At 45.3% G+C, this 15,227-nt stretch overlaps 2 protein-coding genes across 3 annotated transcripts; one reads left to right on the forward strand and one right to left on the reverse strand.

The window, feature by feature from the left end:
- Positions 1-222: 222 nt before the first annotated feature.
- On the reverse strand, positions 223-5,580 carry mtfr1 (mitochondrial fission regulator 1). The gene is made up of 8 exons (XM_067251770.1): positions 5,461-5,580; positions 4,815-4,923; positions 4,594-4,692; positions 3,165-3,298; positions 2,516-2,754; positions 2,101-2,350; positions 1,805-1,976; positions 223-1,679 (listed from the first exon to the last, which is right to left on the reverse strand). The coding sequence occupies exons 2-8, from the start codon at positions 4,848-4,850 to the stop codon at positions 1,632-1,634; spliced, it is 978 nt and encodes a 325-aa protein (XP_067107871.1). The 5' UTR covers positions 4,851-4,923; positions 5,461-5,580; the 3' UTR covers positions 223-1,631.
- Positions 5,581-6,049: 469 nt separating this feature from the next.
- Positions 6,050-14,869, forward strand: armc1 (armadillo repeat containing 1). 2 transcript variants are annotated; one of them, XR_010878343.1, is made up of 8 exons: positions 6,050-6,214; positions 6,886-7,097; positions 7,798-7,889; positions 9,914-10,106; positions 10,564-10,680; positions 11,436-11,510; positions 12,561-13,614; positions 13,655-14,869. XR_010878343.1 is itself a non-coding variant. In XM_067252266.1 (7 exons), the coding sequence occupies exons 2-7, from the start codon at positions 6,936-6,938 to the stop codon at positions 12,750-12,752; spliced, it is 831 nt and encodes a 276-aa protein (XP_067108367.1). In that variant the 5' UTR covers positions 6,050-6,214; positions 6,886-6,935; the 3' UTR covers positions 12,753-14,869. The 2 variants fall into 2 exon arrangements, 1 of the variants encoding a protein (XP_067108367.1); XM_067252266.1 differs by having other exon boundaries at positions 12,561-14,869.
- The last annotated feature ends 358 nt before the right edge of the window (positions 14,870-15,227 follow it).

Consider the following 15,227-nt stretch of genomic DNA (forward strand, 5'->3'; position numbering starts at 1 on the left):
TCCTTAATTATAGGCCTGACATGTTCTTTGACCTTGGTAAGTCACAACCTGATATTATATCTGAATCTAAGCAAAAAGAATCTCATCTGTGATTAGTAATAACCCCACAAATGTAATCAGTTGCTAGTTTCTATGCCCTGTGTCAATCTAGTAGTCTACATCTCCCCCTAATCTTGGCGTGAGTAAGAACAGTGCACAGTTTTCTTTTGTTTTTCTTTTATTAATGAATTTGATTCCAGTTCAGGTACAGAACTTTTAACAGATAAGAAACAATGTAGTGTCACAGTGTAGTTTGAAGGCACACTTGAATCACCATTGACAGAACAATGGAAACTAACCATGATATATAAAACACTGACCTCTTCTGTCAAGCTGGAATCCTTATGATTAGTGTCATACTGATACAAAACACTGAGGTTGTTCTCAACATTTGCTATTTGCTTTTAGTCAAGGATATCAGTTTTGTTTTCAAAACATCAAGTATTACTGGCATAACTATGATATTGGAACTATGGTTAGAGTTGTTTGAAACAGCTTTCCCTTTGCACCAAGGTACCATCTCATTACAACATAATGATAGAAATACACGTAAGTCATCACTTAAGTGACATCCCTCATGGAATGTTTTTGTCTCTGAACTGTGGGACAGAGTTAAGGCCCCAAACAACAGGTGAAAGCTTCTACTGTTGAACGACAACACAACTTCTACCACTGGCAAGGTTAGACAATAAGCAGTGTATACCTGCTACAGATTAAGGTCAAGGTCGTTTCCTGGAATCAGGCAGCAATCATGCCTGAGGTATTGAGACTGGCAGGTTTCAGCTTGGAAACTGGTCTTGTTATGTTTTCTCAATACAAATCTCACAGCTAAAATAGAAACAGGCTAAATTCCAATATAAATACATTTTGCCATCTATTCTCTCAATGCACTCAGCAATGGGTTAGAGCAATAACATCATTTTCTGCGTTCAGTTAAAAAATAAATGATTTGCTAAAACCAAAACATAAATAAGTATCCCAAATTATAAATTACACTACAAAGACAAAAATACACATTACTCCACTAGAGACCAAAAGTCAGAAAAGGATTCCTTTCCTCTGTGTTAGATCAAAGCTTAGAGCCGACACTTGCTCCGAGGAAAAGCACACCTTCCTAACAAAAGGGACAACAAAGAAGATAATGTGCACTAATCCCACATATTAACAGATAGACCAGGAAGGCTATTAGGATTCTGTAGTGAACTAAAGTGAATAGTGTGGGTCCACAACATCCTCATAATGCATACAGTATGGCTTATGCACCTCACACAGAAAATGTTCAAAGATTTTGAACAGAGGGCCTATCGGAACAGGAATTTTCCTCAATATCAGGAAATTTCACACCAAGCAACTGAGTACAAATAAAAACATTTTGGTCCAACTGGGCAGTGATACTGTATGTTATCAAAAGTGCAAAAACGATGAGGCTGTCTTGAGATGCAGCACTGAGGGTGAACAGGACAGGTGGGCAGGCTGACGACGGCTGTGGCAGAGATGAACGTATTCCTACAGATACAGCTGACAAAGGCTGAGATGAAGTCCCCGCTCGTCTGGACCTCCCAGACCTCTCCTTGCTCGTCTTCAACAGCTCCTTAGAGCACCCGTCTCTTCCCTGTGGACTTCAGCATGTGCTGGCCAAACTACACAGACAAGACAAGGATAGAACTGTGTTACTATACCACACAAACACTCCATGCACCATCTGTCTTTCAGCGATGGGACATTGAGAGAACAGGCAGTCAGGGAGCGCCAGTGGCTGTCTCACCAGCGGTGCCTCTGGGCGAGGTTTGACCTCTGGGACCGGGAGGTTGAATTCCTGGTCTTCCTCCTGGCTGTCGTGGCGATAGCGGTGGGCAAACTTGCGTTTCAGGGCCTCGGCGATGAGCGAGGCGGCGTCTGTGGGGTCACAGGCCTTGGCTTTGCCCTCCTCAGACCGACTGCAACAACAGACGTAGACGACAATCTGGTTATGGAGTCTCATCAACCATGAAAATACCACAACTGTCAAGCCTTCCTAAGGCTGACCATCACATGCACGTCTATGGTGGCGGCGGTCCTCACCTCTTGACTGAACGCAGTTTGACTTTTCCAATGTCTTTCAGAACATCCAGCATGCTTGGGACATCTGCCTGCCTAGGCCCCTCATCCACAACTGTGAGCAGACCATCAGGCCTCTTCCCCCGGCGCTCTTTGATGAGGTCAATAGCTGAGAAGCTCCTCTGGAGACCGACGGGAGGAGGGGGAGGGGGCGGCGGGGGGGGAGGAGGAGGACCACAGGGAGGGGGAGGCGGAGGTACACCTGCGGAAGGAGCTGAGCAAGAGGGGAGAAAGAGAAACATCTATGAGATTAATCTAAAAATGCTGCCACCTCCAGGCAGGTACAGGTCATTACAGTGGAAAAAGTAGGAGTCATCCTCTTGAGATGAGAGGTTTTCCTACTCCCTCTGTGTGTTTGTGTGACTGTTCTGTCTCGTACCGGCTGGCCGTGTGTTCTGTTCCTGGGCCAGAACGATCTGTGCTATCTGGGTCCTAAGTTTAGCCAGCTCAGTCTCCAGAGCACTGATCTTCTGGATGGCCTCATTGTTGACGGTTGTCTGGCCCTGGGGGTCCAGGTCGCCCAGGCCCAGGCTGGGTAATGACCTCTGCCTAGTCAGAGGACGTCTGCTGGGCTGAGACTGCTGGGAGCGGAACACAAGTCCTGAAGGAGCCCCTGACCTGTCAGAACAGGACAAGACAACAAACAAGCCTAATGTTACTGAGGAAAATGACAATGAATGCCACAAGCTGCTAGTAAACAACCGCTTTCTCAATCAATTTGAGATGAAAAATTTGAAACGAAAAGAATTGTGAAATTTATATTCAGATTTTTGCCTGAAAACATTTGTCATTTGAGCCAGAAAAATGCTATTCTGATCCCCAAAAATTCGACCGACACTCGTCCAAAAAAAGGAATCTTGTCGGTTAACGGTTAATGGTCGTTAATGAGTGTCAGTTATCGGTCCATTTTTCCTCTCAAAATGAGCATCCCTAATTGGGAACTAACTAGTTTGCCCATTTATGGGGTTGTTATCAGGTCACAAAACATGTCACGGTCTAAACCCGAGGCTCCTCTTCCCCCTACTCACCTGGGCATTCCGTTGAGGCCACCATCCTGTTCGTCCTCCCCGTCGATCCAGCCCACATCGGCCAGAGAGGCCACCAGCCCTCTCTGACTCTGCGAGCCGGCTAACAAGCCAGCTTCCTCAGTGTAAGGGTGCAGCTGGGGGGAGGCAGGGCAGAGTTAATAATTAGATGGAAACAACACATCAGATAGCACATAACACACAGGTCATCGTTTGATATGACATTGACATTTGAGCTTTCGTTTTGAATTAACTTTCATTTTGAGTCTAAACTTACATTTACATTTAGTCATTTAGCAGACGCTCTTATCCAGAGCGACTTACAGTAAGTACAGGGACATTCTCCCTGAGACAAGTAGGGTGAAGTGCCTTGCCCAAGGACACAACGTCATTTTGCACAGCCGGGAATCGAACCAGCAACCTTCGGATTACTAGCCCAATTCCCTAACCGCTCAGCCACCTGACTTCCCTGTTTTTATTATATAGTTAGGACAGGAAACAAAGGAAAGAAAAGAATGAGAGATAAACATGAAGACTGCATTTTCCAAAAGAAAAGGTGCGAGACTGATTACACTGCCCGCTTGTCAGCACAAGGTTATTATTGCAGGTTTCAGGTAAACTGACCTAAAGCAGACCTACTGCATTCCTCTAAGCTAGAATGGGCAGCTGGAGAGAAGAGAAGAGAAAACATAGGTGACAGAGACAGTATATGAGAGGCAGAATTCTGACAGCAGGGCAAAGTTACAATACAGTTAGGTAGTTACCAAACTACCTTCATGAACTTTAAACCATCCAGAATTATGGTGTTTACTTATTAATAACTACACACAATTGGCTTCATTGGTATAACAACTAGTTCATATATACATAAGAGCATCATATATACATAACTCGTGTGTCTTCAATTGAAGTAGGCCATTTATTATCACTGTCTGCAATTTGAAGAAGTCAAGCACACATCACTAGTCATGTGATATTCTAAGATTTGTTTAGGCCACAGCTCAAACAGGTAAACCACGTTGATATGAAGGTGGCTTTGCCATTAACATCACAAAAGAGCAGACAGAATATCATGTCTGCTAAAGGACATTGACAGTAGTCTAGGATGCTCATCTGTAACCACAAATGCACATTTCTATACATGTTCTGTGTGTGCTGTCTAAAAGTGTGTTTCAAAACCATACTGGCCTTCAAACAGGTGTTGCTCTGTGCGCATGTGGTTGGGCCCATGTTTAACTATTTTGCACTGTTTGCCTCATGACCATTACTTTTCCAGGACCAGCCCACAATGTTTTACATTTTGTATCCCTGACTTTTCCAGGTTTTCTAATGACCATGGGAATCCTGACCATACACCACACTTAGTTAAGAGTCCGGATATACAGTAATTAACAATCTAACACTTGAGTCTCTTTTTAAAACATTGCCCTACCTGAAAATGGACCCTGGGGCAGGGTTTAAAAGGAAGACTGGAGGCTATTCTTCTGACAATACTTCTTGTGGATCCATACGGCTTGGCAGAACCAAAAGCCTGTAGAAACAAAGATTAATTTGGTGACATTACATTTTATAACTATACATACTCCAACAACATAGCTCTAATTGTCAATGATTCAACTAGATATATGGTATATAAATGAATAGAGCACATACCAGGTCCATTTCTATGGTTGCATACTCTTTAGTCATGTTAACGTACTGTACTACCGAGGTAGTGGAACAAAACTCCAGATAACAGCATTGTTTCTTAAGTAGCAGAGGTCTGAAGAAACAAAAGCAAGTTGGTGATGGGTTCATGGGGGAAAATTCGGGGTAAAACTTATTCTGATGACCCATACTGTCACAGACAATTTGTAGCGTGAGCTACCCAGCCTACATACTCCCAGCATACTACAAATATACATTATCAAAGTGTATAGTAAGCTCCAATCTTTCGTCCATGTTTATAGAGCTAATACATTCAAGTCAAGCAGGTGAATATTGGGAAAGTGTAAATTTGATTGGGTAAGCATGACTGGTGGTAGCTAGCTAACAAACTAGGTAAGCCAACGTCAACTACATCCGCTAGCGCAACAAGTCTGTAGCTAACATAACAACGTAGGTGGGGAAGGAATTCCCAGGCATACAGTATCCCGTTGACAACTAGCTAGTGCTAGTAGTACTGAGCTAGCAAGCTAGTTAGCTAGCTAACTTTGGTAAACTAAGGAAAGTTAAAGTAACGTTTAGAGTCAAGTCACCTCGCTGTTCTTTTACTAAGAAAAACAGCTGAATCGGGTTAGGGTTAGGGAAAAACACTTACCGAATAAAATTTTAGTCGACAACCTAGGATATATTTTCTGTTTTCCAATTCACCCGGTGCTGCTGGTTGAGAACTGCGTTGAAACAGCTAAACAATTCAAATCTTTACAGTGAACCGAATATACTGAGTTATTTGATGGGATCCTATGGATTGATGAATCAAAAGTGTTCAGGGAAAAACGTAAACGACTCTTCTCTTTTTAGTGAAAGAACCGAAAGAACCTCCACCGATGTGGAACATTTCTTAACCAATAGGAAATTGAGTTATTCAATCCAATAACCAATCAAACTACGTTTTATTTATTCAACGAGGTGGAGGGCAAACCAGAGTTTTTGACATTGAAGTAGACTACTATTTTAGGTGGCGATTGTATCAATGAAATTATATTGAGTTTATTGTTGTTCATTTCAACTATGACTCGAGTTAATGTACAGTCCTTCCCCACAGTATCATTCATTCTAAATGGATATACCTTTTGTCAATCAACATGCAACGTCCAATCATATATCACCATCGGAAGAGGTGCTAAACACCGACCCAAACACTGACCAGTTAGCTAGGTAGCTCGTTAGCTAGCAGGGGACGATTAATCTGCCAACGTTTGATGAAGTCTTCCATACATTGTATCTATGGTTTGTCATAGTGTCACTGAAACCTAATTACGGCTCTTATAACATAGCCTTCATTATTTTAGTGTGAGCAGGGTTCAAATACATTTTATGATTGAGTAGAAAGAAGACTACTTGCTGAAAAGGTATGCTATTGCTAACTAGCCGGGTTGCTGCTAGAATTCGTAGAATTGAGCGTGTTTTCGGAGGTTGGCTATAGCTTGCTGTCGAGCTAGCTTTAGCTTTCGAGCATTGACAACAATGCCCCCAACCTTCATCATTTTGTCGGTGCAGATGGCTTTCCACGCCAGCGGACTCTCATGTGTTCTCAGTCAGCTAGCAGTAGCGAACAAACTCGTTGTGGCTGATCATGATCTGCTGTCAATGACAAAGCATTGCTAATCTTTTATCATTTAAAGTGACCTACTAACCACTATAGCTGCCCTTTCTAGCTAGCATTAAGACGGGCGTTATGCACTTTCTAGAAAAATGTAGTCTTTTGTGCTCTGGAAATAGATCAGAACACAGCCAGCCAACATTATATATTATATATTATTTTTAGCTGTCTGTGTCCACTTGATTGAGATAGTTGAGTATGGACTTTATGGAAACGTGTACACTTTCAGAAAATGTAGGTCACAGTAGAAATAATATCAGCCTTGAGCTTTGTCATGTCACTATTCATGAATTATTTCATTTCTTTATATATATATATATATACAAACAGTCAGTTGGATAAAGATTGACTACATTACACCAATCTATTGTAATAATTCATTATCATTAACGGATATGCATTGTATCTTTCTGTCCTCAGTAGGGTAACGAGGGCTGTTGGATGTGCATGGCACCAGGAGTGGAGACACCATGAGTGGGGAGCTGGATGCGCTGACTGTGGTTAACCAGCTGCGAGATCTTGCAGCTGACCCCCTCAACAGAAGAGCCATAGTACAGGACAATGGCTGTCTACCCGGTCTTATCCTCTTCCTGGACCACCCAAACCCCCAGGTTGTCTACTCTGCACTGTTGGTAAGCACATACTCCCTTTACATTTGTATTGACAGGAGAGGGTTTGTTGTACAGATAGTTCATTGTTATACAGCAGTAATTGTTATCAAACCCTTTTGAAAGTGTCTGTCAAGGAGGATTGTCACAGTAATCTGCACTGTCATTATTTCCTACAATACATACAATGTCTAGCCTATAGTCTCATAGGACTCAGCTAATGTAGTTGACCTCTCGAGAGTCGCTGGGTTTATGTTCCTGTCATGTGCCCCTCCTGCTGTTCAGTGATGTCAGAACAGGTTACAGTGACTGTGCGAAGGGCAGACCCTCCCACTGTGTCCCAGGCCCAGGCAGAAACACAGCCGTATTTACCCAGCAACGTTGTGGCCAGTGTCAGCAGTGAAGGACCGGGGACATCTGCCGTCTGGTCTGGGTGGTGACACTGGCCTTTATTACAGCTGCTTACAGCTTCCCTAGCCTTGTATGCAGTCACTTATCAGGGCTCTTAGAAGAGCAGGGCTCCCCTATAGAACTTAACCAAGAATGAAAACATCTGAGTGTCTTATATAATAGTTCTTTAGTGGCGACCTGTGAAGAGCACACACTGGGCCTTGTGTATTTGTATTGGTTATGTAACGTAAAGAGCACTTGCACACACCATGCTGGCTCTTGCTGTGCCTGAGCGACTGGCTGTTTGCTGTAATGGCTGCCCTTGTCCGTCCAGGCGGTGCGCTACCTGGCTGAATGTCGAGCGAACAGGGAGAAGATGAAGGGGGAGCTGGGTATGATACTGAGTCTGCAGAATGTCATGCAGAAGTAAGTTCCGGTCACCGCCGCTGGAATGCATTGTAATTGACACACACGCGCGTGCACACACACGCCCACGCACACACACATCCACACAGGCACACACACACGCGCGTGCACACACACGCCCACGCACACACACATCCACACAGGCACACACGCTCGCTGTGCACTTTTCACAGAAAACCTGATCCTAGGATTTCTTTTGTTTTGAGGAGCCAATGTATATCTGTCTGCAAATTTTCTCGACAGTAAGTTGTCTGAGGTTGCCATGTCTGGCTTAACGTGATTCATGTTGAATTAAAAGCAGAAGCCGAACAATGAAATTGCTGCTTCTGCTTGTTGAAGATTTTAATGAAATGGCAGGTTCTATTAGCATCTGAAACATGCGCAAACAGCAAATTAATTGTTTACCGAGTTTTAATTCTTATTTTGCATATTTGAATATATCTACCTAAGTGTTATTGTATTATGCTTGGGTTGGCAGTTTGTTTTTAATGGACATGCCAGAAGAAGTCTCAACAGAGCTCAGCAGTCTTTTTGATAGTTATTTATGTCACGTTTCACTTGTACTCTTAGAATGTCCATGAATGCTTTGCTTACCCATTAATCCCAACACATTGTGGGCACCCAGGCCATGGTTAATGTGTGTTTACTGGTCTGATATAGGTGTTCTACAGTATCAGCTAGTGCTACTAGATGGCGTGTGGCACGCCAGCAAAGTGACTGCTATTTATCACTGGCACCAAGATATAAAGGTGCCAACAGTTGTCAGGAATCTATGCCACTCCCCCCACCCCTTTCTTCCGGCACGGCTACGAGTTAGGAGTTAGCCAGTCACTTTGGTTAGTGTGGTCTGGTCAAGAAGGGGCCTACAGGCGAGGTAGCTGTTCCGGCCCCCAGTCCTGTGCCGGTGACTTTGGACAGAGGTCATTCATGGTTCTAAACATGAGGCTGAAAGGAAAGGCCTGGATCAGTCTCTGCATAGCAATTATACTGCCTCCCCAGCCTTTGTTCTGGTCTAAGTATTTACCTATTATATTTGATTGACGTCGATGAGTAGGCATCAGTAACTGTTTTATAAGTAGAAGCTTTGTCCATTCACTCATTCACTCACTCTCTCACTCTCTCACACACACACACACACACGCACACACAGCATAACCATAGTATTCCATTCCATAGGCCCAGGGCAGGAAGGCTGTTCTGGATTGTGCCCATAGATATGAGAGTCACTCAGCTCAACCATGCCAGACAGCACATGTCCTGCACTGTTACAGTCTTCTGACTGACTGCTCGTTGACATGTGCAGCATTATAGCCCAGGGGCCGGGGCAGCCCAGGATCCCTGTAGTATGAGGCTCCTGCTGACCGCATGTGGCTGGCTGGGGGACGGCTAACTGCTGTCCTCTAACACCACTGTGTGACCTGGACAATTTCTCCTGTGGAATCCTGAAACCTCAAATCATCAGCCGGTTGAGAGACAATGGAATGCTGAGAATGTGTCCGTAGATAGTGCCGCCTTTTTAGACCTCGTTCAGAGACTGAAGGGGGTTCGGGGACCTTGGTGAATGTATGGCTGTCGTTAAAGAGGGTGTCTATTTTTGCAGTGAAAAGGTTAGTTGGCAGCATGGCTGTCACCCTGGCTCTGTGCGGCCCCCCTTCAGCAGGGGGGCGGTCGAGGCGAGCCCTCCTATGCAGTTGGACAGTTCTCCTACCACTGGTCGACAGACGACGACCTTTAGAAATATCATGTAGTCAGTTCTCACACAGCCGTGGACGACAGGCAGGACGACAGTGTCTTTCTATTCAGTCACCCTTCTCTTATGTATTTATTTATTCTTTTTATATTTTGTTTAGGGATAGCAGCCCGATCCACCCGTTGAAACATGACAGTTCTCAGTAGTCGTCAGTCTTGTGTATAATGCATGTCTTTGTCATCAACACCTCTCCTGTCCACTCCTCCTCTCTTCACCTCTCCCCTCCTCCTCCCCCCCCCTCCCCTCTCTTCACCCTCCTCCTCCCCCCCTCCAGGAGCACGTCTCCTGGGGAGACCAAGCTGCTGGCCTCTGAGATCTATGAGATCCTCCAGGCTGCGGGGAACGAGGAGGCGGAGCAGGCCGAGGCGGCCGCCACCTCCTGCAGACGCAAGGCCCATTTCTTCCTGGGCGCCACCAACAAGCGAGCCAAGACCGTGGTTCTGCACATCGACGGCCTGGACGACTCTGTAAGCACAACGAACGGACACACCACAGACGGATCCGCTCACCGCCTCCACGGTGACCAGACGTTGTAACGCAGGCTGTCAGGTGTAGGGAGGACGGGGGGCAGGGGGGGGGCGGTGTTGTAAATGTCAGCCGTCGAACAGCGTGATGTTGAGATGAGACCTGAACCTGCACCGTGGGGGGTGCAGCACCTGGACAGATCACATTACAGCACACAAACGGCTTTTATGACATTGCTGCAGACACACCACACCAATATTACAGCAGTCAGACACAGGAGAAGACTCTAGATAGCTCTGTAGCTGTGAAATCTCTGGCTTCATAAATGCTTCTATCTTATGTTTGAGAGGGACCCAGTTTGCAGTGATAAAGACTGGGATGTGATTATAGATCAAGATTAAAGATTTGGTTCTGCTGTCACATTAATTTAATGTCTTTATTCCTCCCTCCCTCCCTCAGACTCGGAGGAGTCTGTGTGAGGAGGCCCTGCTGAAGATCAGAGGGGTCATCAGCTTCACCTTCCAAATGGCTGTGAAGAGATGTGTGGTCAGGATCCGCTCCGACCTCAAGGCCGAAGTCAGTTACAACCCTCACCGCCTCCATCTTACATCCCTCACAGCCTCCATCTTACATCCCTCACAGCCTCCATCTTACAACCCTCACAGCCTCCATCTTACATCCCTCACAGCCTCCATCTTACATCCCTCACAGCCTCCATCTTACATCCCTCACAGCCTCCATCTTACATTCCTCACCGCCTCCATCTTACATCCCTCACAGCCTCCATCTTACATCCCTCACAGCCTCCATCTTACAACCCTCACAGCCTCCATCTTACATCCCTCACAGCCTCCATCTTACATCCCTCACAGCCTCCATCTTACATCCCTCACAGCCTCCATCTTACATCCCTCACAGCCTCCATCTTACATCCCTCACAGCCTCCATCTTACATCCCTCACCGCCTCCATCTTACATCCCTCACAGCCTCCATCTTACATCCCTCACAGCCTCCATCTTACATCCCTCACAGCCTCCATCTTACATCCCTCACAGCCTCCATCTTACATCCCTCACAGCCTCCATCTTACATCCCTCACCGCCTCCATCTTACCTCCCTCACAGCCTCCATCTTACATCCCTCACAGCCTCCATCTTACAGCCTCTATCTTACAGCCTCCATGTTACAGCCCTACACGTCAATGCTTCATCCTCATTGCCAACAGATCTGAGATGTTCTCCCTGCCCTTGGAACAAACCGTCAACAGTTGCTCAGGACAGTTACTATGTTCATAAACAGCATGCTAAACATCTGCCTTCCCCCCCCCCAGGCCCTGGGCACAGCCATCAACTCCACCAAGGTGATGAAGGCTCAGCAGGTGGTGAAGGGGGAGGATGGAGGAGAGGTCAGTGGAGTGGAGGAAAGACAAAAAGAGTAACAGGAGTAGAGATTGTGCTACGTACATCTGTGCTGTTGTGCAGCTTAACTCAGGTAGTGATGCTCATTTGGGGAAAGAAAGATTGGCTGATAAGCGGCGCACGTTAACGACCATTAATCGTTAACCCCTCCCCCCCATAAGAAGTTGATTTTTAAATAGCGGCGTAAACGACAACAGAAAATAACAGATTAACGAAAACGCATTGAATCCGAGAGCGCTGGCGGTAGGCCTACCTATAGCTAATAACACGAAAGTGTGCAGTTATTTTGCTGCTGCTCAACAACAAAAACTGAGATTTTCAAAGCAGGAAGTCGCTAGATTTGTCGCTAGTCGCTAATGACTTTGTGTCATTAGGGAAGGTGAAAAGTAGCGACATTGTCGCTATATGACAACACTGTTTAACCGATAGTAGTAACCGGTAAACATTAGTATATTGTCAGTTAACGATTAATTATGAGCATCCCTACTCTGGGGGCATTTTCAGCATTTGAGAAGATGCCTGTCTGTTTGGTGTGTGTGTGTGTGTGTGTGTGTGTGTGTGCAGACCAGGATGTTGCAGCCCTGACCCTGTGGTGTGTGTTGAGTTATCTCTAGTGACGTGATTAGCTGGTCATATCTCTGCCCCCAGGCAAGGGGGGCAGTTACACTCCTGTGCTTCCCCTCTCACATAAAAAATCCCAGCATGCCCTTTACATCTGTGGGCCACTAGCTACAGACCCCCATCCTCAATCAAAACAGACTAAAATCTAGTAAAACCTGATATCATTTTAGATTCTATATTGCTATTCTGTAGCATTTCCACCCCAAATGAATGATTGAGTTCCTTAATAAGCTCTGAGCATACACACTGTAAGACCAGCAGAGGGCAGAGTAGTCTTAATCGTGTTTCAGTGGGCGCTAGTAAATTCTAAAAGGGTCCATTCTCTAGTTGTTCTCAAATCCTCCCGCTGTTTGTACTTTATTCATACCCCTCTCTATCTATCTCTCTATCTCTCTATCTTTCTCCTGTCCATCCAGCTGATCTTGCCGTTCCAGGAGGGCTCTGAGGTGGTCGTGGAGGAGAACACATACATCCCAGACTACCTTCCCGAGGAGGAGAGCCCGTCCCAGGAACCTGACAAGGCCGTGACGCGTGTAGGCTCCATCACCGACGGCGCGGGCTGGCTCAGCACCGCCGCCAACTTCCTGACACGCTCCTTCTACTGGTGACCACTTCCTGTGCCAGCGCTCTCGGCTTCACCCGTCCCGTTCCTGTCAGACGCCATAGCCCGGCCTAACCACCAACACCACCCGAGTCCCAAACCCCTGGTCAACCGGTCCCTGCTCTACAGTAGACTATCCTCTGCTGCCAGCCACTCAGGGCCTGGTGCTGTGTGCTCTGCGAGTGCTGGACTGCCAAGCGCAACCTGCAATAACCATAACTTGTATATATTATATATCCGTAAGATGAAACAAGCTAGAAACCCTCTCACAGGCTGCACTACTTATACACTCTATCGCTGCACATTATGCACCTCACAAGCCATAGACAAGAGGACTACAGATTCATGTTAACAATAAGGAGCTTGTTTTTTTTTTGGTCCGCCCAGTGGGTCCATTTGTTCTCTTCTAAACCAAATGACGGTGTGGGGGTGCATGGTGCTGGAATGCCTGAGTCTGGCCGTTTATTTTTTGTTTATTTTTTTGCATGAGTGTGGGTGCTGTTTCGGTCTTTGACTTCTACCTTTCATCCTTCTTTTGATAATCTTTTCTCTTCTTGCCAATTATTTGATCATCCCTAATTTCCTGTCCCTCGCTTTTGAATGCACACTGAACCTCTCTCCTGTGTGCCGATCTAGCTGGCTGCCTTGCTCTCCTCATCTTGTTTACGTCCTTGTCGTTTTGGTGTGTGCGTGTGTGTGTGCCTTTTTTGATGCTTCACCCCAATTGTTATTTATTTAGTAATTTACTTGAACTTAATTTAAAGTTCTCTGATTCGGAGCCTTCTGTTCGTGCTTCATCGAGGTGGGTGCTCGGCTCTCCAGACAGCAGAGGGTCTCTCCAGCTGTGGTCTCTCTGAGACGGGACACAGGTCTGTTCTCCAGCTGTGGTCTCTCTGAGACGGGACACAGGTCTGTTCTCCAGCTCTGGTCTCTCTGAGACCGGGTACAGGTCTGTCAAATAACGGTAATTCAGACACCAGCATAGACACAGGCCAGGCCATCACTGACTGTTAATACATCAAGAAAAGGGAAATTATTGATTCATGTATTTTCTTCTGGACTTGGGAAACCCTATGATTATTTTATAGTATATGTAGTGATTCATTTTCCTTAAATCCTTTGTCGCTGCATGGTAGTTTGACGCACTACACACGGTTGTCTCTTTTATTTGAGTCCTCCCCATCAGCCGGTAGTGTCCTTCAATCCATTTAGATACACGTGTATGCCAACATATCCCTTCAGCTGTCACCAGAGTTAGTCACGGTGTGTTCAGGGCTGTGGATATGTACATGTTTGTATAGGGTGCCTCATTCCCCGGGATCCTAGTTCTTATTTGAAGAGAATACTTTTTTGTTCAGATACATTGTAAGTGGTCACGCCATTTTACTTAGTTTTCTAATGATACCCAGACAGTGGAGGTTCCTGATCCATAAACCAGCCCATTACAAAGTCTGTTTAAGGATGGCGGAAGGTTATCTTAAGTAAAATGTTCACATCATGCTTATAGTCCTCTTGACTCATACTGAACCATAGCTTATTATTATTTGCATTGAGTAAAATGCTAACTTGACAGTTCGTTGTTGTCATGGTCCTGTGATGTCACAATCACTGGAGGTAAAATCTTAACCAATTTTGGGGGCAGGAAAAATAGCATGGCTGCCACATTGAACAAGGCTCCTTACCTGGCCCTCGAGCCCTCACTTTAGAACGATCCTAAACAAGTCACAGGATGAAATTGAGATCATCAGTATTAATATCTAACCCTTCGTCTTCCTTTGTTTTTGTCTAATGTGCACCGAATCAATGTCTTTATTTCTGCCATGTGAAACATATTTTGGTATTTGATATACATTATACTGTATATCATAAACACTTGAACATGTTTTTTGTTTTTCAGGAACCTGTAAATCCTCTTTCTTGTGTGCAAGTTAGAGCTTTTAATTTTACTAAATTAGTTTTGGTAGTCACTACATCAGGATGATTGGCAGAGACCCATGTAGCATCCTCAGAATGGAAGCTTCTCGTGTAGAGTGTGTATCTGCTCTAATGTATTATACAATACAGTTCAAGAAACGGTTCATTCCAATTTACTGTAATGGCAATTAAAGAACTTCAAATTCAATATATTCGTGTGGGTCATTGTTATTGAATGAGGAATAGGAAAGCTGACTTGTTATTTAGTTTCAAGTGTCTTTTAATTTGTATCCCACCTTGTTTCTTGCCTAAGTTGCCACATCCACCACCTAAGACCTAGGCAGCTGTCATGGCAGCCCTAGTACAGAACAGCTGTGAACCTGCCTCACCCTGTTATAGAGCTCAAAACGCTGAGGGCAGCAGCCACACTTGGAATGGAGAGAGGCGAGAGAGAGAGACAGATGAAGAAATCTGTTTTCCTTGCAAGTGGATGTGCCAGAGGGCATCAATATCCAGCTCAACACCACCTCCCTCAGCCCTGGTGGTGTAGCAGGCAGGCAGACATCCA

Source organism: Osmerus mordax, chromosome 15 (genome assembly GCF_038355195.1).
Source record: "Osmerus mordax isolate fOsmMor3 chromosome 15, fOsmMor3.pri, whole genome shotgun sequence".
Classification (NCBI taxonomy): domain Eukaryota; kingdom Metazoa; phylum Chordata; class Actinopteri; order Osmeriformes; family Osmeridae; genus Osmerus; species Osmerus mordax.